The sequence below is a fragment of the Sitophilus oryzae genome, unplaced genomic scaffold (genome assembly GCF_002938485.1).
Source record: "Sitophilus oryzae breed Bouriz unplaced genomic scaffold, Soryzae_2.0 scaffold_489_pilon_pilon, whole genome shotgun sequence".
In the NCBI taxonomy this organism is placed as follows: Eukaryota; Metazoa; Arthropoda; class Insecta; order Coleoptera; family Curculionidae; genus Sitophilus; species Sitophilus oryzae.
Window position 1 is genome coordinate 368,675 of NW_022147072.1, and position 26,214 is coordinate 394,888.

General features: G+C 33.0%; 4 protein-coding genes across 5 annotated transcripts in view; 1 reads left to right on the forward strand and 3 right to left on the reverse strand.

The window, feature by feature from the left end:
- Positions 1 to 4,149: 4,149 nt before the first annotated feature.
- LOC115886475 lies at positions 4,150 to 4,581 on the reverse strand. The gene has a single exon (XM_030905637.1). It carries the CDS (start codon positions 4,579 to 4,581, stop codon positions 4,150 to 4,152), a length of 432 nt encoding a protein of 143 aa, XP_030761497.1.
- Positions 4,582 to 6,960: 2,379 nt separating this feature from the next.
- LOC115886451 (ecto-NOX disulfide-thiol exchanger 2) lies at positions 6,961 to 19,429 on the reverse strand. Its single transcript, XM_030905608.1, has 9 exons — positions 18,972 to 19,429; positions 18,617 to 18,865; positions 17,468 to 17,741; positions 17,244 to 17,412; positions 17,002 to 17,193; positions 16,762 to 16,945; positions 14,008 to 14,114; positions 9,116 to 9,298; positions 6,961 to 7,657 (listed from the first exon to the last, which is right to left on the reverse strand). The coding sequence occupies exons 1-9, from the start codon at positions 19,006 to 19,008 to the stop codon at positions 7,037 to 7,039; spliced, it is 2,016 nt and encodes a 671-aa protein (XP_030761468.1). The 5' UTR covers positions 19,009 to 19,429; the 3' UTR covers positions 6,961 to 7,036.
- A 245-nt stretch (positions 19,430 to 19,674) lies between these two features.
- The window catches only part of LOC115886472 (AP2-associated protein kinase 1), a 60,153-nt gene continuing 53,613 nt past the window's right edge, over positions 19,675 to 26,214 (forward strand). Inside the window, 7 exon segments of the mRNA XM_030905633.1 lie at positions 19,675 to 19,984; positions 20,140 to 20,258; positions 20,321 to 20,566; positions 21,795 to 21,998; positions 22,065 to 22,197; positions 23,244 to 23,347; positions 23,400 to 23,859. Coding sequence (XP_030761493.1) covers positions 19,858 to 19,984; positions 20,140 to 20,258; positions 20,321 to 20,566; positions 21,795 to 21,998; positions 22,065 to 22,197; positions 23,244 to 23,347; positions 23,400 to 23,859 — 1,393 coding nt within the window. The 5' untranslated portion in view covers positions 19,675 to 19,857.
- On the reverse strand, positions 20,727 to 21,718 carry LOC115886473. 2 transcript variants are annotated; one of them, XM_030905635.1, is made up of 3 exons: positions 21,496 to 21,718; positions 21,141 to 21,435; positions 20,727 to 21,091 (listed from the first exon to the last, which is right to left on the reverse strand). In XM_030905635.1, the coding sequence occupies exons 1-3, from the start codon at positions 21,626 to 21,628 to the stop codon at positions 20,800 to 20,802; spliced, it is 720 nt and encodes a 239-aa protein (XP_030761495.1). In that variant the 5' UTR covers positions 21,629 to 21,718; the 3' UTR covers positions 20,727 to 20,799. The 2 variants fall into 2 exon arrangements, with proteins under 2 accessions (XP_030761495.1, XP_030761494.1); XM_030905634.1 differs by having other exon boundaries at positions 21,141 to 21,441.

Here is a 26,214-nt window from a genome sequence, read left to right on the forward strand (position 1 = left end):
AGAAAAAAAACTGTTTATTTTACCTTGTTTTCTTTTAAAAACATTTTCTTTATATGTAACTCAAAAGAAGCCGACGCCGACGGCTTTGATACGGCCCGTCCAGTGCAAGTGCAAACTTTCGAACTTTTAGATAAATAAAAGGACAATATCACATTTTATTATATTTGAAATTTCTTTAAAATGAAAAAAACTGATTGTAAAGGATGTATTTAAATTAACATAGCAGCCGATCCACAACTGTTAGTATATTCAGAAAATTATATTATATTATGGATTGTTATAAAAATGTTTATAATAATATAATATATAACAAAATATAATAAATAAAAAGGGCTGTTTCTTTTCCGTGCTCTATATCTTCTAGTAAATAAAGGATAAAAATAGATAATTTTTTATAATTTGAATCCAGAACTGTGTGAATCATTTTACATGAATCATTACCTGGGAGCAACTGTAACTATAATTAGTCATAACCGAAAAAAAGAATTCTTTAACCTTCTCAATCCATAATTATATTATAAATATAAAACTATTATCAAAATTTAAAACTAATAAATTATATATATTATGCGGTATATAAACATATATATATATATATATATATAATATATATATATATATATATATATATATATATATATATATATATATATATATATATATATATATATATATATATATATATATATATATATATATATATATATATATATATATATATATATATATATATATATACACATCGGGACAGGTCAACTCTGTGTATAGGATTTTAACGTGTAAGACAGTGATGTAGGCAGCTTAATGGCAAATCAAATGTATTAAAAAGAGAAAAAAGTTGGGTGGGTATGGGTGGGTACATTTCTTCTGAGCGGTATTGCCAGATTTTGCATCAAAATTTCAAACCGCATAAGTAGACGTTTCAAAAAAATGTCGCATCTAGGGTTGGATCTGGATTTTCGACAATTAGTTACTCATTTTACTACAATTGTAATAGATTACATTTAGCTTAGATATATTATCTTCATTTCTGTAGTATACATGAAGATTTTTAACATAGTTTATTTTATTCTAATTTCTTTAAGACTACGATAATATACTGGTCGGCAAGAGAAAATCTTGGGTCGTTTATTTTAGTCATCATTTACCTACATGTCTAGAAGTGAATCGCTATGGCAATCTTGTAAGTCGGGGAGAGAAAATTATTATCTATCCACTTAATCCGGAGCTCAACTTCATACGCTTGGGAAAATTCTTGCTCTTTTCTCTTTGTTCATTTATACAATCACAGAGTCTATAGACTCTGTGCACTACAATCGGCACCCAAAGCCGTGTGTACATTATCAGTTATATCATTAAATAAACTAACCAAAAAATATGCTGTATTACGTAGTAAATGGATTGCAAATTCTATTGTCGACCATTCTAATCAGTATTAAATAATAATGGAGTGAGCCAGTGTGAAGTGAGACATTAAATGATTGATCTTTTGTTAAATTACGTGGTATAACTTAACACAATGATGAATCGTTTAATGTTTCATATGCACCTCCATAATTATTTAATCTGTAATCATACTGATTACATTGTTCAACAACAGAATTTGCGCTTTTAGTACGTTTTGGAATTAATAGATTATCTGTCTTATTATACAACTAAGGATGTACGTGTCTACGTAATAGTGCATCAGCATCTCTCTCAATATATCGTATTGTATTGAACACGTTGACACACGAGAATCAGCAACCAAAGCCGTGTGTACGCTTCATTAAATAAACTAACCAAAAAATATGCTCTATTACTTAGTTACGTACATCCTCAGTTACATAATAGGACCGATAATCAATTAATTACATAATGTTGTAAATATCACAAATTCTATTGTCGACCGATCCGGATTAAGTGGATAGGTAATAAACTTCTCATTTTTCTCCCGTATTTTATAGTCTTTTCTCTTTCAGTATATCGTATTGTACTGAACAAACGTTGACTTTATTCTTCATACACACGACAATCGGCATACAAAGCCGTACGTTGTACGTTTTATTAAATAAATTAACCTTTTTGTTTATTTATTGGTTCGTTTATGCTTTATTTAATGATTGATATTATTTTGTCAAGTTATACCACCAAGTGCTATAAACTAGTACAAAATTAAAAAACTTAATTTTAAGTAAAGTTCTTTGAAATATATCTGTATTACTATTATGAATGAAAACTCTTATCCATTTTTAATTTGGAATTATATTAATTGCCATGTGTCATGTTTTTATTATTATTGTCAATTTTCTGCGGATAGCTGATAAATTAATCTATTGTCAATTCAATATGATTATATTATGATGTTCAAATACCATTTTGTTATTCATAAAAACGGCCTTTTTATTACTTCTCTGTCATACTGATCCATCAATAAATATTTCTTACGTGTTGCAGCAGACCAGCAAAATTTATTAATTTTATGGTCCTTTATATTTACTCATCCCTGATTCCATCCAATTATGGCCGCTGATGAAGCGGGAGGTAGACGTTCGCTTTCGGTCATAGGCGTACTGAAAACTAAAATTTCTTATCCTCGTATTCAGAATTATAAATAGCAATAAAAAGGATAAAGATAAGTAAAACTTTATACTGATAAGTTTGCTGTACCAATATTAAAAAAATTGGTAGTAGGAAATATTATTTCATAATATTATGACATGATAATGTTATAATGTAATACTATAAAGTAAAGTAAAAGATTTGAAGTTAACATCTCCTTTTTGCTGCCAGGGCTAATTTGGACGGGGCCTACTTTGTTTACGCGGAATCCGAACAGCGGTCCTCGGTCAATGACCGAGCAAGTGTCTAAATCGACTCTTACTCACGAGATATCCGATCTCATCCGGCCTTGAACCGGCGTGAATGAGCAGTGTGTGTCAAAATATTTTACACTTTTGCCTTTATTGGACAACAGCACGATACAGAGTTTCGAACTGGTCACCCGTCTATCCACTAGTATCGCCTTACGTCGCTTAACTTCGGTGTTCTAATGGGAACCGGTGTTTCGACGTAGCTGGACCGTTGGTTGCCCGTAATACTATAGCTACAACCGTTATAACACTAGTTATACCACCCCGCATAAATTCAGTATTATTATAAATAAGTAATTTATTTCACACCCCTTAAAGTGTAGCACAATTAGAATCATAAAAACGATGCCACTTAAAGTTACATAATGTTTATAATGTTAATTTTAAAGATCGTTTTACATAAAAATTGTTTATCTGTTTTTTATTTATGATACAAAACCCGCTTGATCATAAAACTTTTTTTGATCATGTCGATGAGTTTTTTATTATTGAGTATGTACGGGGCTTAAGAAGCAGCGTGGTGAAGGCGTTGTTCCACTGTTTGCATCTTAAACATTGTCAGCTGTCATAAAAAGATTATTATTAAAATTCTAATAAATTAAATTTTACAGAATTCATAAGCAAAACTTTTAAACTAAAATTGGCTGTAATACTAAATCTAAATGAAAATAAAATATTAGTACGCCTATGACTGAAGAGTTTGGTTTGGTTTGGTGGCGACACGTGCGAAGAGTTCCACATTTCGAGAGGCGGGGTGAGACAAATCAAGTGGTGGGAGAGAATATGGCCGTAGATGCCAGGTCTAGGAAATATTCCCTAACATTAAGGTTTCTATCCAGGAAATACCTTTTAGAAAGCATATTTTTGGACACAATTTAGTGTGTGTATTTAATTGTTTTCTCAAACTTGGCATTTCTAAAAGTATCATCAGATAAATATTTTAAAAGAATATTTTTTGTTGGTTGATTGACCGTGCCAACCAGGCTTCAGGAAATTTTCAAAACTTCATCTGGCAACACTGACAGTATCGAAGTCCTAGAACGGTAGACAGAAATCAAATCAGTCGGATTTTGAAACGGGTTGGGTGTACATCATTCTACAATATATTTACGTTTTTGAAGGTTATCCATACATCTCGAGACGTTTAATCTTTTAACAATAAAAATAATTAAACGTCCGGTTGTATCTATACTGCTCATGTTTTTGTTGCTGTTTCAGCATAAGTTAAAACAAGCATTAAAAAAATGACTAAAAATCAACTTTAAAAAAGGACAATTAGCAAAATAATTATAAAAAATTAAATCAAAGGTTCAAAAATACCTCCCTGTTGTGCTTCGCAATAGCCAAGACGGTTATAAAACTCTGACCTAACTTTAGCTAACATAACAGCGGGGATATTTTCTAACGACTGAACGATTTTTAATCGCAGCTCGTCAATATTCATGGGTCGTTCATGGTTATGGCCATAAATGGAGTTTTTTACATATCCCCACAGAAAGAAGTCATTGGGCGACAAATCAGGAGAACGTGGTGGCCAATTAATTGTGCCTTGTGTGGAAATTAGCCGATTGGGAAATGTGGTTTGAAGGAACAGATTTACGTTCCGCGCGTTATGCGCAGGACAGCCATCCTGCTGAAACCACACTTCCTCAAAATTGATTGGCAAATTTCGAACTGCTGGTACAATTTGGTTTTGTAGCATATCCAAATATTTGGCAGCTGTTAACATACCATCAATAAAAAAAGGCCCAATGATATGATTTTGCAGCATGCCAGCCCAAACATTTAGTTTTTGTGGATATTGTGTCCGCAGTGCCATACTAAGGTGCTTATTTTCTCGAGACCAATAACGTACTATCGAAGGATTGTGGTAGCCATGTAAGGGAAACGAGCTTTCATCTGAGAATAATATATTTTCCAAAAATAAATTATTCCGTCGGCTCTTTCTCTTACAGCCTCGCAAAACTCCAGACGTCTGTTACAATCTGCGGGAAAAATTTCTTGCGTGGTACTGATTTTGTAGGACTTATATCCATGCCTTTTTAAAACTCTGCGCACCGTTCGAGCATTGCAACCAACTTGTTCGGCTATATTTCGGCTTGAACAAGGTTCGCTTGTTTCGACAGCGGCACAAATATTAATTTCCTTGTCGGGAATTACCTTCTCTGCGCCTTCCTTATTGTCACAATTTCTGCACGCCGCAATGCAGCCTGTTTGCTCAAATTTATGAACAATGTTGCGTACAGTTGTGGCATAAGGCACAGGGCGATCTTGAAAGGTGAACACATAACGCCCAATGACCTCTTCCACACTTGAGGAAATGTAAAACCATTTAACGATATGCACCTTCTCTTCGGTCGTATAAATAGCCATTTTTGAAACACTTAACGTACACACCGAAACAGCTAGGCGAAAAGAATGATGCAAAAATAGTTTGGATCTCAGGTGATCTATTTCCTTTCCCCACCTTTTCATCTACATAAAGGTGCGTATTCACTATCCGAACGAACGAATGCTACTATCCAACGAGCGAACGTCCAGTCTTGTTCGCGCGGTTCTATAATTCTCATTCGTTTGCGAACGTCTTTGATATACCGAATGGAAACAGATGAGGGAGCGAACCGAATGGCGAACGGCCGCATGCATTCGGTTTGCTGTCCAAATATACCGAATTTCATTCCTTTGTTCTTTCGGATAGTGAATACGAACCTTAACATAAAGCACCGCCCCTCTCAATGCGTTCTCCCACCATGCTTATGCTTTACTTGCCCACACCCGTAAAAACGGGCAACACTGTATCGGTCGCACCGGCTTCTCGCCGGCCCCTTTTGATGCTGTCTCTCTGTCTGTCAACCGGTCATTTATATTATTCTCTGTCTTACACGTTAAAATCCTATACACAGTAATCAAATGACCAGGTCGGTATAAGCCTATTTTCCAACGCTTCATAAAAATTACGGGGCCCTGATTGCGAATGTGATTTTGCGATCTAGTATAGGCCGATGTGTTGGGAGCTGCGAACGAAAATCGCAATCGCCGCTCTTGGTTGGCGTGCCCACTCCCGATGCCGCGCCGGTGCCAACGAAAATCGCAATGCTGGGATGAGCTGCGATTTTCGTTCAGCTCCTCGTTCGCCTGTCCACTGCCGTGTTGAAGACACGCCGCCGTCGGCCGGGGCGTACGGGAACCGCAATATTGCGATTTTCATTCGCAGCTCATCGTTCGGCTTCTCAGTGCCGTGTCGATGCAACGCCGGTGCGAACGAAAATCGCAATGCTGTGATTTTCGTTCGCAGCTCTTCGTTCGCGTGCCCACTGCGATTGCAAATCGCAACTGGTGTAATATTGGTTGCCTAAAAATCCAAAATCGGCAGATATATGTTTCAATCGCAAGTCGCAGTTTGCTATGGAAAGGAATCACAGGTTGCGATTGCGAATTTACAATCGCTGCGATTAAATCGCAGTTTGCGATTTTCTGCTCATCTCTACTCCGTACTATAAAATTTTGTGAAAAAAGTCGGATAAACACATTTAAATTGTGCTGGCAAAGTATTTTAAAATTTTATGGGGCAAAAGTAAGGTCCAGTCTGATACTATATCCACATCTTTTCAGTCGCCAATAAATTAGTGCAATACAGTTTCTTGCTCTTGTTTTGTAATTATGAATATTTTCGTGCCCTACTAACCTAGGCTACTAAATAATGTAGATTTTCTTTTATATACAGGGTCTTCCACTAAGGATATCTCTCGGCTGTATCTCGGAAAGTATTAGCCGTAGAGCCTACGGTAAGCAATACTTATAGAGTTCAATTGCTGGAAACGATTTTCAAGTTTGTAGAATCGCCGCTAGAGGGCGCAACTGCTATGACAAATAAGAAAATGGAATTTTTACAAAATTCTGCTTAGATAAGGGGTACTACACATAATACATTTTTTTTTGTTTGGACCATTTTGCTTTATCTGCTAAAATAAAGTGATGGGGAAAGGAAAGATCTGGTTTTATTTAAATGTAAATAATTCCAGACTGGAAAAAGTAAAATCAGATTTACAAAAGATTTTTGTTAAAAAGAAGATTTACATTTTCTAAGATTAATAAAAACGCAAAATCGGAATAAGCAGATATGCTTTATTCATTCATAAACTCTATACAAATTTTTGTATATATAAAATAACATCTACTTAAATCTACTTAGTCATAATTTCGCTTGATCTACTTGAACTACTTATTTTAGGTGCCATATTAAAAGCGTTAAAGATCCATTTCCTTTCGATATTTGCACCTATTCCGGCTAATTCCTGTTTAAATACTGCCGGAAAACGAGTCATTAGAGATTCAATATCTGAAGGTCTCAGATTAGGCTCAACTTTACTGACATATGACCAAATGTAATCTAAACTAGCACCAAAAGGGTGCACATTAAGAAAAGTCGATATAATACCAACGAGTTTAGCGTCGCAATCTGACATAATATTAGTGTCTGCCTGACTGGCAAGTTCAGATACACTGTCGATATCTGATTGTTCAAAGTCATCGTCATCAAGTGTGATAACCTCGGATATTTTAGCAGATTTACCTGTTAATTTAGCAGATCTATCTGATAGTTTAGCAGATTTATCTGACATTTTAGCAGATTTATTCGGTTTCAGTTTGGATTCCAACTCTTTTACTTTTTGCTCTTCTTCAAGTTGTTTCTTTTTGGCATCCATGAGTTGCTGTTGCATACCTTGAAGTGTTTGTTGGAGCATCTTGAATTGTTTTTCTTTATCTTCTAAGTCTTTTTTGTAATCCATTTTAAGAACTTCAACCTAAAATACAGTTAATTCACATAAGCTACCTACCATCAAATATTTCTTATACTACCCAGCGAATATTTCTTTATATTGTTTCATAATAAAGCAAAAGTGTTACTGTAAATATTTTCTACTGGAATATAATGCATAAAGTAAGTTTCATGGTACACCTGAAAGGCAAAGACAGGAAGACTGTCAAAATTGTATTGAGTCTACTGACAGAGAATTCAAACTTAATGGTATCAAAACTGCTGGGATTGACCAAAGAAACCATGTACAGAATTTGCCAATCATAAGAACAGAAATACAGAGCACATTTTATGTCAAATGTTCGATTACACAGCCACACAAAATAAAAAAGTAGTCTATGCTTTTTACCAGACCATCATATCCTATAGTATTTTTCGACGCTGAGGACGAATCTGCTATCAGAATTACGCTATCACATCTCATTTTTTTTCTAACCCCAAAAAATTGGCGAAAATCTGTAAAAATTCAGGAAAATGTAGTAGGAAAAATTTTTAAAAAAATCTTATGTGTATACACTTTGTAAGCCTAATGTAAATGGGCCTGATAAATTCAATACACCGCATCAGAATTGAGCTAGCATGTCTGATATCTTTTCTAACCTCAAAAAACCTACCACCTACGCTACAGAGAATGTAACATAGAGATCAGAAGAGGACCACAGTAGGTCTGAAAAGGTCGCGGTGAAATAGCCAATAGCCACATAAAACAATTGGCGCCGGGAGGCACCTATATAGCCACCCATACTAAGATATGTTAATAAAAAGTTGGCAGGCAGTTCATTAAGTTTCAAAGTAAAGGAATTTTTCCAATTTTGGTCCGCGGTTATTTCCCCTATCCGCCACCAGGGGTCGCGTCCGGTGTGGAGTTCTCCACACGGATTTTCTCAAAAACGGACTACGGAAACACGGAATATCTCAAAAACTGCGACTTTGACTGATTTTGATGTTATTACAAATTTTGTTGCAAATATTATTCCTAATCTTAAATTGAAAACCGCGTTTCGCTAGCTACTGTAATTTTGGAGTTTTTTAACCGCCTCCCATACCCCCTTACCAACCCCCCACCCCCACCAAAAACTAATGGCCAGATTCTCGGGTGCCACAGTATTTTGGTGCCAAATTTGGTTAAAATCGATTCAGCGGTTTTTGAGTTATCGTGTTACAGACGAACAGACAGACACCATGAAAATATTTTGTATTTAGGTCATTTATGACCCAAATAACTCATTTTGAGTGAAATTAAAAAACTTTTTTTTTGCCAATCTTAATCAATTAAAAATCTGATCTGATCTAATCTAATTTAATATCATTTTAAATTACTTTTCTGTTTATTATTCAACTTTTATTTTTGCGACAAATTAAACAGTGTGTTTTGTTTAAATTAATTAATACTATAACGTATTATGAGTATCAAGTTACACAGATATTCTATTAAATCTATTACCTCATTCTTATAGGCTTCTACTTGGCACTTCAGACTGTCATTTTCGTCTTTTAACTTGTTGCGTTCGTCAGTTGAAACATCCCGAGATTTTTTCTTAACCGGTTCGTCGTCGTCAGACACCTCCATTTCATCGTCATCTGTCTGTTTTTCATGCAGATCTTCCAGTTGGTAATTCTTTATTTCCTACAATACATACCAGATCTTGGGAAATAGTCTCTACATACTGAACTTGATAGTGAATCATACAGTTAACCAATCAAACATGATGTTTACATTTGTAATATACAGTACAAGTTTATAAAAGGCATTAGGATGTTATGGTGGAAACTTACCACTACACAAAAATAACTACCTTGGTTTAAATCAAATGTAATCCCTTAAACCTACCTGTACCTGAGTATCCAAATCTGAATTAAAAAATAAATGAATATTTAGGAAAAAAGGTTGTGTGTTGATATTATACCTTAATTTCAGCCGTTGGCATCTATTGGTTTCTTTGTAATATTGTTCCAAAGATATTTTTACTTAAAGACAATAACATCTTCAAAAATATGCGAAGAGATGCATATGTTTAAAGGAACTAATTTCAGAACACGCCATCGCTATATTTGAGATAATTATAATGACCTTCATTTTACTAAATTCTATAGACATTTTTATCTTAAAATATATATAAATATATAAAGGCTGTTCGCATTATAGGAATTTTTCTATTATTCCAAAAGTTATGTGAGAGGCCGTTGTATACAAGTATAAAATAGGTTGATACAACGCCGCATAACCCAACATAACCCTAAGTATGGAGTTATCAATATAGCTTCATTCAGAACCTCGCAATTAGTGGAATAAATTAGTGGTTTACACTTTATACTTTTTAGTTTACGATCATTCACAATGTTTAAAAACACAGTTAAAATATAATATCCTAGCAACAGCTTGGGTTAGTGAGTTGAATCCTTAGAAAAGCATAATATTTAACTTATAAAACAATCCACTTTTTTATTTCTAACCACAATTTCTCTTGACAGAAGATAATCAAAGGCCAAAATTACATTTCTCGCCAATTATAATTAGCGGAAAAGTTAAAAATTTGATAACTTTCTACAAACTGAAAATATTTACCACTAATTTTGACGTTCTGAATACTTACATTGAAATTAAAGGAACAAACTTCTACGCTAATTGCTACCACTAATTTATTCCACCAATTGCGATGTTCTGAATGAAGCTTATACCTGTACCTCTAGTGTTAAATTAATGGAGGAACTATTTGAATATAAATAATCGATAAGTATTCGATTCTGGCGTGCATCCTGCATTCGATTCTCAACGAAGTATTCGAATAAAAGTGCGTCTCTTTACAAAAATGTGACGACTCGATATCGAGATGTTTTGTGTTATGTGTGTTGGATTATCAATATTGGATTATTTTCTTCACTAAGAATGAAAATGGATAAAATTATAAAAGGAAAACAATAAAGATAAAGCCAAAAACTGAAACAATGCGCTGAAATTTACTTTCAAGTAATAAATTTTCCTAAAGACCTTCCCAGATTGAAACTTCAATGCCAAACGCCAAACCAAACGTTTTTCTCTTTTTTTACCTGACCTTAAAGCCAAGAAAAAATTAGATAAAAAATAACAACCCATATATATCTATAATGGAGACAGAGTGTGGTAGGCCAAAGGACGCGTAAACGAAGTGGCACAACGAAAGTTTTTGCTTTCCTTGAGCGAGACAATCACCCCTTTAACTTAAATTGAATGAGCAATTCACACGCTTCCATCTCTCATTTGCAGCGTTAGAAATTAACTGAGTACAAACTATGGAGGGTAGAGGGAAGGAAAAACATCTCTTATGGGACTTTATTTGAAAAAGTGGTCACCAAAATGGAAAGAATAAGAGTTCACTAAATGACCACCGTGGCGGCTAAAAAACAATAATTCATCGAAGTGAACATAGCGGTTATAAATAAAGTGAAGTTAGTGAAACGCAACACGCGTCTTCAGAAATCGCATATATTTATCAATCTCTTTTAATTATTTCCCGTTCTAAAAATTTTTGGTTTCTTTCAAATGTAGAACTTTTGCTAGAGCAGCGCCATCTTAAGTCTTCCATTTTTTATGACCACTTTTCAATACACGAAGATATTTCTCCTAAGCTCTACATTCCAAATAACAAACCTAAAGGCAACATATTACTATGGGGAGGAAGATATAAACTGTAAGTTCAAATAAATTTTAGAAAAAAACTTTTTTAAAAACAAACTTATTTAATAATACACTCAAAAGAAAAAAATTAACTTTTTCTTTAAACTTTTATTATGAACTGATAACGTCATCACACAATAATTTTAAATATTATATAAAAGCTTGTCGCGAGATTTGGGTGTACAGTTGCACTCATAAAAATCTGGTACGACAACTTTATGTTGTAATTCCTGGTCTAGTGGTCTATCATAACACAAACTTTGAAAATGAAACAGGGTAGATACAGGTTTTAGTTAATTTACTTGTTTATCGATGTAGAGAAATCCCGCGACAAGCTTTTATATAATATTAAAATTGTGTAATGAAGTTATAAGTTCATAATAAAAGCTTTAAAGAAAAAGTTTATTTTTTTCTTTTGAGTGTATTATTAAATAAAAGCTTGTTTTTAAAAAAGTTTTTTTCTAAAATTTATTTTCTAATTTTTAGTTATGTATGCTGGTTTCTCAGTGCCACACTTCAATTTTTTTCTTAAATAACTTCTTATGGGCATCCTAATATGTATATCGATTTTCATAATAAGAGAACTTAAAAAAAACGACAGCTGTCAAATTTGACAGTTCAAATCTGGACATCCAATACATTGATTTTTTAAAAACATTTTTTTTATCAAAATCGGACAACTTTGAAATTCTTTTGACAGATGTCAAATTTAACAGCTCAATTTTTTTCTTTCATTTTAGTCCATGGCCATCCTACATATCGATTTTTATCAAAATCGGATAACTTTGAAATTTTTTTGACAGCTGTCAAATTTGACAGCTCAATTTTTTTCCCTTCATTTTAGCCCATGGCCATCCTATATATAGATTTTTATCAAAATCGGTTGACTTTGAAATTTTGACATGTCATTAAACTGTCATTTTTTCAAGATGGCCGCCCATATATTTTTTTGATATGTATATACCCACAATATACCTATATATAATTTCAGCCCGATCCATTCATAAATGGAATTTAAAAAAATCAAAAACCTCAAAAATGCCGCCATTTTGGCCGCCATTTTGACAGCTGTCCAAAATTCGGGTCATGCCTTGCAAAAAAATGTATTGTCATCGGGACTGAACCTACATGCCAAATTTCAATTTCCTAAAATAAAAGGAAGTGGTTCTAATTTAGCTTACAAGATTTGCCCCAAACAAACATACATACATAGATAGTTACATACAAAGCAAGTTAAATAAAAGCTTATAAAAAAACACCATTATTAAATATTATCTTGAGAAATTTGCCAATCCTAAAGTCAACCAGAATGATAAAAACTATAGCTCTTCAGGAACCGGAACTAACGAATTTTTAATTCGAGTCTTGATTGTATACCTAAATGACGGAACGCTGTTCTTAAACTCCTGACGCACAGAATAAAGACAACTCCATACTTAGCAGTACATAAAAGAACTATATTTTGCCATATATACGACGCGACGTCGTACTAGTACACAACGGTATTTCATCTAACCTTCTAAGATTTATATAGGCGGGGCCAGAGGAGTAGCCATGACTTTGAAACGACAATATTTTTTTTCGATATTCAAAGTTACATCCGAATTACATCAATTAGACACCTAATATATGCTATTTAAAGAAGGCGTCCATTCTTCTCAAAGAGACCTGGTTTAAATTAAAAAAAGTTGAAAAAAGACTCAAAGTCTGGGTCTTAACGTTCATATAATGTTAAACTGTTACACGTGTTTCGCTCATACGAGCATCATCAGACAAATACAATTAAAATTAATCCAAACACACGTTCACATTCTACATATTAAAACAACACATATTAAAACAACTAGTGTTTTAATAGATGTTTCTCCTTCCCCCTACCCTCCATAGTTTGTCATTCAGTTAATTCCTAACGCTAAGAGCAGTTTAACATTATATATACGTTGAGACCGAGTCTTTTTTCTACTTTTTTTTATTGTATAAGCTATATAATATCTTACTTCTGACTTACAATTTTTTGAAATGTGTTAAGTTTTACATGAAACTGAATTAAAGACCATAACAATGTCTAGCCCTAAATATACCTACTGAGCTCTAAAATACCTTCTGTCCGTCCTATATACAAAATAATATAATTTACCTGCATCTTTTAGGTTTTTACGATTTAAATCCTGGATAATGAACACCCATCATTTTATAAATGAAAACCAACCAATACCCACAATTTTCAAACACAAAATGAAAATATACTCATCAAATCCCTTTCATAAAAATGTACTGTATATTCAGTCCTTAGATTTAGTATTACAACATACTAAAGAAAGCTGTTCCTATTCGTCTTGTATGTCTGACTTACTTTTCTGACTTCCATATAACTTACCTGTGTAAGTCTTACCTTTTTTACAACTATAATGTATCTGGGCTATTCAAAATTAGTTTATGTATGTTCATGAAGTAAACAATAAACTATACTAGAACATGCAAGATCCTTGGACTTTGGTTTTTAAATTTAAACTCAAAAGAGTTAACAATACTGTGACAATACTGTGTGGTGGATCAAAAAGGATATAAATGACAACTAGTAATAAAACTAACTACTTTATAAGTTTAAATTCTTAATAAAAATGTATACTGTACCCACACAATAATGTTACTTGATGTTTGTTAGTCCAAGGGGTACATACCAACGACTGCTTGTTCCAAGCTTCGATATTCTTTCTCTGCGCTTTAGTGAAATGGTCCCAAACCTTCTTGTGGTGAGCCGCCGTGAATAATCTCTCAATGTGACTGACTAACAGGCACGTTCAAATTGAATATTCATATTATGTTACAATCATTTTAAGAAAAAAATTACATTATCGCTTTAAATATATAAAAAATATGACATAAATATCGGCGTCAAAAAGTGAAATTTGTCATTCCCGGAAATGCCTAGTCAATTGACGTATTGCCGCCAAATAGTTTAACTCTTCAATTGGTACAATGACTGTGGATGCCATACATAATTAACTAAACTATTTAAGTTTTACAATGTCTAGCCAAAATAGCGCTGCCTTTTAGTGCATCAAAGTAAGTTATTTTCTGTAATTAGGATATTTAAGATAAAAAATACATCAAAAGATTTCTAGATATCGGAATTTTTTGTAACAGAATATTGGATATTTTAAAATTGGAGGTAATATTTTAGTATATATTTTTTTTACAAAAATGTCTTATTATCAAAGACGGTTTGTACGGAAGTATAAACAAGCGTACAACAAATAAAAACTATACAATTCATAAAAAATTACAAGCTGAGAACTAAAAACAAAAGTATAAAATAAATTCAATGATAGCAACAATAAAATAGTCTTAAATCGTTATATTGGCACAAGTTTCATTTCATCAAGGTTTTTTCTATCTCTAATAATAAATTCAGTAGGCTGTCCAAATTTGGGAATTACCCTGTCCATAGCCAGCATTCCGCAAAAATTCAAATTATAATATAGTATATTTTAAGCCATATCTGACAACAGTGTATCAATTGGAAGCGAGTTTGTAGTGTTGCACAGATTGCACATTTGGAGTTATGTTTGAAAACATAGAATTTACTTACCTTAAATAATATCCGTTTAGTTTCTTGTAAAATAAGTTTAAATGAATAACATCGGTTTTGCGGGCTGTTAGGCCGTGGTCAAGGGTAGCTTCCATCTCCAAAATGAAGTCGCAGGTCTCTCATATATCAGTGTCACTGACCGCATTGGAACTAAAAAATAGCATAAAACCGATCCTCAAACCCACAAGAAAAATTCAAGAACATCTCCCCTCGGCCAAAGACCCACGAGATCCACATTCGTCCAATGGGGTTTATAGAATCCCATGTTCTTGTGGTTAAGTATATGTTGGTATTACAAAACACAGCTTCAATACTCGTTTGGCTGAGTATAAAAGATCTTACCGTCTTGAACAAACAGAAAAATCAGCCCTGACCGAACATACAATAATACAGGAAGACCATACAATTCTTTTCGACAATACGGAAGTTCTTTTAACAGGGAATCATAGGAGCCCCTAATTAAGCAAGCTCCGACGTTGGCATTTAGGGAAACACAAAAGAAAACAAACAAAAAGGTTGAAACCAGCATCCAGTTTTGATTATATCGGTTTAAAACTGTTTGTTTGTTTTCATTCATTGTTAACTTTCAGGGGATGTAGATGAAATTTAGCAACATCGACAGCCGTGTTATTACTGGTGCGAAACGATCGTCGAATATTTGTATAAATGGCAACGTTGGAGCGTGCTTAATTTAGGCGCTCCTGAGAATTACTGCTTTGCCAGACTACATCGTGAAGCAATTGAAATCCACAAACATAAGAGCAATATTAACAGAAAAGAAGAGGGCTTCAACATACAAACCACGCATTACATGTTTTTTTATATTGCTTTCTAGGTGATGCGAGTGATATTTGAAGATATAATATGATATAAAAGGCACGCAACCCCTCTCCTCTGTATCAGTACTAGTAGGTCTGTTATCTGCAGTACCAGTCCAGCCGTTCACTTAGGTCTTGACCGCTACAGCACTGATGTAGACTACCGCAGTTGCAGCCGAAAGCTATGGAGAAAACTATCCTTAACCACAGCCCACAAAATCTATACTATTCATAATACCCGCCGTGAAAGCCTATACAATTCTGTAAGTTTAAATGTTGTGACATGTTTATTTCCACAAAAATGCACTGAATAGACGTATAAATAAAACCGGCAAAGAGAGTAACGGAAATGATCTAATAATTACGGTGTTTCAGTCATATACAGGGAATGCCTGAGATCTAGTGTTTGCCGGCAATTATTCGTGACACGATTAGGCATTTCAGGGAATGACGCCGACATTTATATTCTCTGACACACCATGGTATGTACTATTTCAGGACTTGTAAATGTAACATTGATTAAAAATTATTTTGTGTATGAACAGTATATGCTTATAAAAAGTTCAAAGCAAATAGTTTTCTTAGTATGTATTATTGTTTTATCAAATAATGTAATTTTTATTTTAAAATACAAAAGACATTACCTTAATCTTAATACAAGAATAAAATTGTCTATACTCGGAAGAGTTTTATATAAATTGAAAATATGTATGTCTTTATGGATCTAACTCACCTTTCATTAATCCGATGATATCATCCAAACATTGCCCAAATGATGCACCTAAATTGTTAAATTACCTTTTTTTGTTTTTTGAAACCAACATTAAAAATATATTTAGTTCCAAGGTTTATTAATATTTTGTAGGTACCTGAAATTCTCAACCTCAAGATGTAGAATTGCTACTTGCCCCCTTTTATTAAATCTGTTCATTCTAATATCACAAAAGACATACTTATTTTCATTTAATTTTTATACTGTTCCTTAGTCCTCAGAGTTAAATTATTTGAAAGTAAGAAATACTTACATTGCAGTAGTATGCCCTGCATTCTACCTCTAAGTAAGTCTTTGGCTTTTTTCAGTTCTTCTTCATAATGAGATTTCTCATTTAATAACCGTCTAATATGGGAATTTGTTGATTGAATCATTGAGTAAAAGTTATTGGCATTTTTCTTGTTGCAATCTCCCCTTTCTAACCATGTAATAACAATCTGGAAAAATAATATTATTCATTTTGTTTAATCACAAGATATAAAACAAAACAAACCTGAACTGCTTTGGTAAATGTGTCATCTTGCTTAATTTTTTCAGCCACATTGCTAGCCTCATGATCTGTGTAATGTATTACAGGCGGAGGTGAAGATCTCTTCAATCTCTCTTCTTCCATTCTTTCCCTGTGTCTTTGTTCTCTTTGTAACTGTCTTTGTCTACATTCCCATTCATATTGGTCATCTCTAGCCTAAATAAAAATTACATAAACCCTGAATTTAAAATAAATTACTTTTTTACTTGTGCATAATCAACGTGCAATCTTCCTGTATTTCCTGCATCAATATTTGAACCAATTCTTACTCGATAACCTGACAAAAATATAGCAGCATCTACTGATGCTTCAAAAACAAATCTTATGTGGCAGAAATTCTTCTTACTTAATCTTAAGGTTGATATTTCGCCACATCTGTAAAATATAATGAAAGATAAAATATGCATACAGCAAAAGCTATCAATATGACCTTTCAAATATTTCATGTAAAATTTCTTCACATATTTTTTCTGGTAAACCTCCAACAAAAACTGTTCTACAACCTTGAGGGCGTTCGCGAGTTGTTGGGGCAGGTGCATGTGGATTAGGAGGAAACAAAGTACATGATTTACAATGAATAATTTCCTTTGCGCTATTTAGTATTATTGAAGAATCATTTGATGTAATCATCGGTGGCACAATATAATTGTTCATACCCATAATAGGATTCATGAACATATTCATCATTACACTATCCATACTACCTAAAGAATGAAATTAAAAATATAAAAATATGGTTCATATTACAAAACCAAATTTTGAAAAACTTTACCTGAGGAGGACCGCTATACTGGCCTTAGTATTAAGGCTGTTATTACACTATAAAATTTCTTTCTCAAAGATCTTTTATAAAAGATATTTGATGAATTATTTTTGTAGATGGAACAAAAATGTAAAACTCCAAACTCTTTAATTTAAATAATACATGCAAATTCATCTATTTAATTCTCATGAACCTATTCATTGTTTTAAGTATGTCTGATTTATTTTTCTCATTTTTTATATTATGTTTTTTTAGTTTCATTCATTCAAAAATAGTCTTAATGATCATATTAATGTCTTCACTCTTGACCTCAAGTCTGCTTTCTCAAATAGAATACCATTATTTTTATAAATTAATAATTTTTATGGAACTAACAATATTAGTGTAATAAAAGATTAAATAATTAGTGTTTGATTGAAACCATTTTTGTTCACATAATTAATATTTTGATCATATGGAAAAAATGAGTTTTATTTGCTTCAAATAATCAGTTATGTAAAATATTTCCAAATAAAATACACACTTTAAAATGCCTAATGGAAAACACAATAACATTAAAAATTAATCAACATTATTCAACTGACAAATAAAAATAGGTAGGTATTTGGTATTTCTTATACATAATATATTTTAAGTATATTCTTTAAAAAAAATGTTTAGAGTTTTATATTGATTTAGAGGGGTATTTCTTACTTTCAAAAGGTAATATGTTATTGAAAACTTTAAAGATACACAAACACATATAACGATATAACTAATAGAAGAAGGTATGTGGAAAATATTTATAATACGTACTACCAGATATAACAATCTTACCCATCATATACATGTTAGGATCTGCATTATTTATCTGGAGCACCTCCTGTGATCCAGACATATTAGAATCAGAATCATTTAAGGATAGGGATAGAGATATTTCAGGTTCCCTGCGATCTTTTTCAGTTAAAACTATCCTTTCAACCTCTCTAAAACGTCGTTCTTCGCTATGTTCCCTGGATATAGAACCTGAACCACTCATATTTATTTCACTATCATGATGAGAAGTGGACCCAAAGGCATGAGAACCTTAAATAAAAATAAAATTACACAATACACCCATATCTTACTTAAATAAACCAGAAATTTAGTGTGAAACTTTATAAAAAAAATTATGTAAAGGGAAATTACTTACCCAAAATGTCAACAGTGTTAACTTTGTTATGTTGCATTTTGAATCAATAATTAATACACTTATCTTCTATGTATAAAACTAAACTCATCCGAAACGTTGTATTTACCGATATTAAAACTATTTAACTTCATATATGGACATTCTATGTTCTTGTGTATTTTGTTTACAATCAGACAAACACAGACAAAACTGATTATTGATTATGTTTGCTGCTTGGAATCAAGTTTGGAACACAGGTTTGGAATATCAGGGAATATCTACACAAGTATAGTAAGTATAGACCACAGAACAGGTATAGACAAGTATAGATAAATAGAGAAAAATGTCCAGAGTCCAGAATGGAAAACTTACAAAAAGCAAAAAGGGCAAACTGCAAACTGAGCTGGCGCAAAGGTCAACCGTTGGGTCAACCCTTGGGTCAACCCAGGGTCAACCGCAGCCAAATTGATAATTTTAATCTTTGGCGCAGCGGTGGAAAGCTTAAAATACCATACCATCCATGAGCAACAGTCAATTTTTATTAATCATATATTTTGTATGGTTTAATCATATACGTATATGGGTTTAATATCTGGCTGGCTCAATGACATCTACGTCATTTGGCTGCCCCTTGCGTATGTGAACACCATGTGAAGAAGAAGAAGAGCTTATGTCTGGCTTATGTCACACATAAGTGACGTAAATTATTTTAGTGTCACTTGATTGTCAAAAAATCTAAACGTCACATTTAGAATGCTTGACGGGGAGATATTAATTAATGATTTTATTTTTTTACATATATTTTCTTAAAAATAAAAATGTTAAAACGGTTATATACAGCGGTGTGAAAAGTACAATCAATTTTTATTCAAGTAAATATCTATGAACTTTTATTCAACTCATCAATATGAAAAAGTTATTTTCCAAAATTGAAAAAAATTATGACAATACCTCCAAAGAAACAAGTTCATTTGTAGGAAAAGTATTTACCGTTGGTAGACAAACGGTCACAGTTGAGGATATTTTAGCCGAAGGTAAGTAATTCAGATATTTTTGGAAAAAGGGGTGGATATTTGGGTTAAAGTGTCATTTAATGTCATACATATATCATAGTCTATGCATAGAGTTTAGAACAAATTGGCACTAAATAACCCGTATACATAATATAAATAAACTTTTTGAAATTTAGGTGGATTTGCAATTGTTTATCTTGTAAGAAGTAACAATGGAACAAAATATGCTCTTAAAAGAATGTATGTTAACAATGAACAAGATCTTAATGTTGCAAAACGTGAAATTCAAATTACAGTAAGAATATTTTCTTGAGATTATTATTTTCAGAGTTTATGATTAATACTTGTATATTATAGAGCAGCCTTAATGGTCATAAGAATATAATAGGATACATAGATTCGAGTGTAGTGGCAACTGGAGGTGGAGTTTATGAAGTGCTACTGTTGATGCCTTATTGTGCCGAAAATGTGTTTGGACTTATGAAAGCTCGTGGAAAACCAAACTTTACGGAAACTGAAGTTTTATCTATTTTCTGTGATATATGTGAGGCAGTGTCAAGATTGCACCATTGTAAAACACCAATTATTCATAGAGATTTAAAGGTAAAGTCTTGAGTGTAATAAACATGTAGGTATTTAGCCTTATTCTAAAGTAACTTGTTTGCATTTAGATTTGTGTTAATGTAATTTATGTATAATATCACTAATAATCTTTTACCTTCTAAATATGTCTTAGTTACATATAAAAAGAAAATTTGTACTATACTATATTTATTGTTTTTACTATATTTATTAAGTTATTTATTAACATTTTAAATACAATTAATGATTATATATTATTTTAATTTAATAATTTCTTTATTTTGGGTTTCATAGTGTTGCTTCCTTTCTGGGTGCCGGCCTTTTATAGTAAATATAGGAATAGAATACATTGACATACTAATTTTTCTTGCATATAGATTCTTCATATTTTGGAAATATCCTATATTTGGGCAGGAAAATGGCTTGTTAATATATAATATATTGTTATCTAGAGGATATAATAAAATTTTTCTTTCTTCTGTATTTGGCCTAGTAATAAACCTTCCCACGCAATTATTAATCCACAAGGGGGGCTCACTATATAATCTAAAAATAAAGCTATATTTTGCTTAATTTTAGAAATAGTTACTTTTACCTTGATATATCTGGCCATCTATAGGGTTGTGTTTTTACCAATTGATTACTACTTTTGCGATTATCTTGTTTGTGGCAACTAGTTGATGTTTTCAATTTTACATTGTTCTCTTTGAGCTTATGATATAATTCTTCTTTTCTCTCCTTTAATATTATTAGTATAGCTTCCAAAGTTGAATTGATACATAAAAGTATTTGTTTAATTTCCACAATTGAATTTTGTTGATTTTTAAACAGAGTTTCAATCAAATTTCCTTTGGTTGGTTTTGTTGTGCTTTTCTTTTTATATTGGTTTACTGGAACTAATTATAGATCAGGTCTAAACTATATCAATAATATATGTAAGAAAATTGTACCTTTCTGTAAACAAAAGCTACAAATGCCATCGCTAGGATCTTTGAGCATTGATTCAAATAATTTAGCACACTGACACTCTCTCTTTTCTAATATATGCCTTTTGTTTACTCTAACTGGCAATTTTGACTGCATAATTAGAACTTTAATAATACACAAATAATTTTGAGTACTAAATTATATAATTGTCAAATTTACTAGAAGCAGGTATATTGAAAATTGTCATATAGAAATATCTAACGTCTACCTTATGACAGAAGTATTACACATAGGTATTAATTTACTACTATATTAATTATAGGTAGAAAATATATTAGTTGGAGAAAATGGTAACTATATACTGTGTGATTTTGGATCATCAACTGCTAGAGTGTTGAATCCTTCAGAAAAAGGAGTAGCTATAGTTGAAGAGGAAATTAAAAGATATACTACATTAAGTTACCGTTCACCTGAAATGGTTGATATGTATTCAGGAAAACCAATTTCAACTAAAGCTGATATATGGGTAAAGTTTATTGTTGTGTAAGTTTACCGCCTTAAAATTTAATAAACATATATTTAATTATTTTAGGCATTAGGCTGCCTGTTATATCGATTATGTTTTTTTACATTGCCATTTGGAGAGAGTACTTTAGCTATTCAGAGTGGCAATTTCTGCATTCCAGATAACTCACAATATTCCAGAGGTTTACATCAACTGATTCGTGAGTTTGATTTTAATTAGTCAGATTAAAATGTTCAATCATATATTTACCAGATAGTATATAATAATAATAATAATAACGAGTTTATTTCCAATTCAAAAAAAATACAAATTGTTACAAAAATACTAAATATTAACAATATTATCCAGAAATGATAAATGAATTGGCTGAAATGGTGCAGTCTAGCTTTGGCTACTCTACCAAACCATAATAAGATAATTTAAAAATTGCTAACCCTTAAAGCTACCGCGAAAATAATAAAATAAACATTTAATATGATAACATATATACATATGTAGGTTATAATTATATAAAAATATAAACAAAGCAAAGTTTCAAAAGATTTCGAAAAATCTTTCTTTAAAAGAATACTGAAAGGTAAAAAAGTCATGGGGTTTTAGGCACCCCAGTATTATGGTCCAAACATATCTTATATGAGAGAAAACATACTATTTATAATTTCATCTTTAAGTATTTAGATTATAGTATAAGATTTTTAAGTATAGTTTTGTATGAATGGTGAAACATGGCAGCTCACTAATGTAATGGAACTATGGACTATTAACACTCAAGATGGACTTCTAGGGAAGATTTGCGGGGAAATCAAGATTGGAAAAAATACCGAACAAAAAGATAAGGGAAAGTATGCAGGTCCAGCAAACGATAATAGATGAAATACAGTTGTTATGGTATGGGCATATAGAAAGAATGAGAGAGGACCGAATACCTAAGAAAGTCCTGAAATGGATACCATCAGAAAGGAAAAAGAAATGAAGGCCAAAAGCAACATGGATTGGAGGAGTACATAAAGCTATGCCAGAAAAGAATTTTCATCCAGGGAATTGGGAAAATAGGAAAGGCTGGCAACTGGGTACAGAAGGTGTAGGACGCTATGCACCCGGATATATATGGAAAAATATGTTATTAAATTTATAATATACAACTTTAGTTTGAAAATATGTTTGAATCACGCTGTATATTTTTTAAATAAGGCATAACTTTGCTTATTTTGTTGACGTTTAATACATTTATTTGTCCTTTTTAAGGGTATATGCTGGAACCAGAACCAGAAACGCGACCTGACATATATCAAGTAAGCTGTGTTGCTTTCCAGTTACTCGGAAAGCAAAATCCTGTAAAAAATCTTATGGTATGTTAATTCTAGAAGTTATTTTCTGAATTTTTAATTGAACAACTTGTAGAAAACAACTACACCAAATTTAGAAGAATTACCTACACCTCAATTCGAGTCTGAACAGAAAAAAGCAAATCAAATAAAACAACAAAGTTCCAAGATTATTCCTACGGGCCCTATAGTTGAAAGCACTAGCGTGATGCCTCGTCAACGACCTAAAGCAACCGCTACCGCACCCCTTAACCTGAATAGCATTCCCTTAAATATTAGTTCTAGTCCTGGATCATCAAAGAAGTCACAAAATTCCCAGAGTCCTAATACCCAATCGAACCCAGTTCCCTTTCAAGCAGCACCGCCCCCAGGTAATGTTCCTAGCACCTTTTCCAATTCTCCTGCTTTTCCCGATTTCGGTCCTAGTGATTATTTTTCACCACAGTCGCAAGCAGGTTCAGAACTACCTCCCCAACAGCTTGATTCCTTGTTTCAGTCTTCCATGTATCCAGATCCTTTCCGAGATGATCATGGAGGTGCATCTCCCACCGCCTCTGACACTAATGGGAATAAAGGTGGCGAGAGTTTTCCAATGCAAGTCGGAGGGATGGGTATAAATATTGTGACGCCTACTTCTAGTGATAATCCATTGTTTGGATCTGGAAATTTGGGACATGGGGTAAGTTTAGTATAATCAGAATAAATAGAATTTTATTATAATACATAGGTATGCCAAGTATTTAAAAGTAAATTAGTTAACGTCTCCTTTTTGCTGCCAGGGCTAATCTGGACAGGGTCTTTTTTGTTTACGCGGATTCCGAACCGCGGTCCTCGGCCATATCATGGTCAATGGCCTACCCACTTTGCGAGTGTCTAAATCGACTCTTACTCACGAGATATCCGATCTCATCCGATCTCAAACCGGCGTGAATGAGCAGTGTGTGTCAATAGATTTTTATACTCTTGTCATGTAACAACAGCACGACAAAGTTTCCAGACGGTCACCCGTCCATCCAGTATATAGCCTTGCGTCGCTTAACTTCGGTGATCTAACGGAAACCGGTGTTTCTACGCAGTGGGGCCGTTGCCCGAAAGAAGTATATGTTTTTTAAAGTATACAGGGTAGAGATAAGGACAATCATCTCATATGGGACTTTGTTTGAAAAAGTGGTCACTCAGAAAGGGAACAATAGAGGTTCAAAAAATGGCCAGGGCAGCGCTAAAAAGCAATAAGAGTTTGAACTGATGATAACCAAAGTGAAGTTTGTCGAAAGAGAATGGCATCACGCGCCTTCACAAATTCCAGATTTATCTCTTTTTAATTATTTACAGCTTTAACAATTCTTGGCACTTTCTTTCAAATGTAGAACTTTTGCTACAGCAGCGCCATCTTAATTGTACACTCTTTGATGGCCACTTTTCTATACACAAAGATAATAATTATCGTTCATAGATAAAGGAAACAAGTTTATAAGGGAAATTAAAATAACTTTGTATTTTGTATTGTATTTACTAAGAGAGGGTCCCAGAGGCCGCCAGTGCCTATTGTGGCTCAGTTTCTACAAGCTCTTTAATAGAAAAAGAGCATTAAAGTTCACCCTCAAGACCCAGCCTTTTAACATAGGCCGTTATGTCCGAGGGTGATATGTCGGATAGGTCTAGTGTAGGTTTGCCAAACACCTCAAACCTGATCCTGCCCCCAGCGGGGCAGGTACACAGAACGTGCTTCATTGTTTCGTCATCTTCCATACAGAGTCGGCATTCGGCGTCTTCCACCAGTCCCATCCTCTGTAGATGTGATCTCAGCCGGCAGTGGCCCGTGTATACTGCAGTAAGCGTATGCAATAAGAGTTTGAACTGATGATAACCAAAGTGAAGTTTGTCGAAAGAGAGTGGCATCACGCGCCTTCACAAATTCCAGATTTATCTCTTTTTAATTGTTTACAGCTTTAACAATTCTTGGCGCTTTCTTTCAAATGTAGAACTTTTGCTACAGCAGCGCCATCTTAATTGTACACTCTTTGATGGCCACTTTTCTATACACAAAGATAATAATTATCGTTCATAGATAAAGGAAACAAGTATATAAGGGAAATTAAAATAGCTTTTGTTGCACATCATAATACGATCACCAGCAAACTCCATAAGACGACGCATGGTGTCACTGTTGACGTGCAACGAAAGTTGTTTTAATTTCCCGTATACGTTGTAGGGCGCGGCTATAGTTGTTGCTAAGAACAACCGCCAATCAAGAACAGAAATAATTTTCTCTTGTCAACATCAGAATATTAAAAAATTATAAAATCTTTTAAAATTTAATCATTGAAAAAATACCGCAAAGTGTTTAAAGCGTCCATTTTCAAAGTAATTATTATCTTGTGTTTTTTTTGTCAAAGCCCTGAGACTGTATGATGAGTTATAACTCAAGAAAGGGGGACACAATAGATCTGTAAGGTCGCAGTTATTAACCCCCCTCCCACTCATTCTAAATTCTAATCTTGTGAGTTTCTTCTTGTGAGTTATCTTGTCCGTTTAAATTTTATTTTCTCAAACCCCTGATAATCGTGAAAAAGTGGCATGAAAAACTTAAAAAGCTGTGTGAAGTGTGAAATGCAAAAACCATCGTGGATCGTGGCATAACGTTGGTGTCCAATGTTTCATAGACATTTCATACATGTCCTTATATAAAATAAAGTTTCTTATATGCAACACACTGTATTTTATTTAAAAAATTAAAGAAAAATAATAATAAATTTGAATAAATAATATTTGGCATGTTGGCGACATAATTCCGGAAAAAGCCGAACCGCTCCGAAACTGTCAAAAACATTGTCCTTGTGGGCACTTTCCAATCTAAACTTGTTTCTTTTATCTGTTTTCTTTCCCTTTGT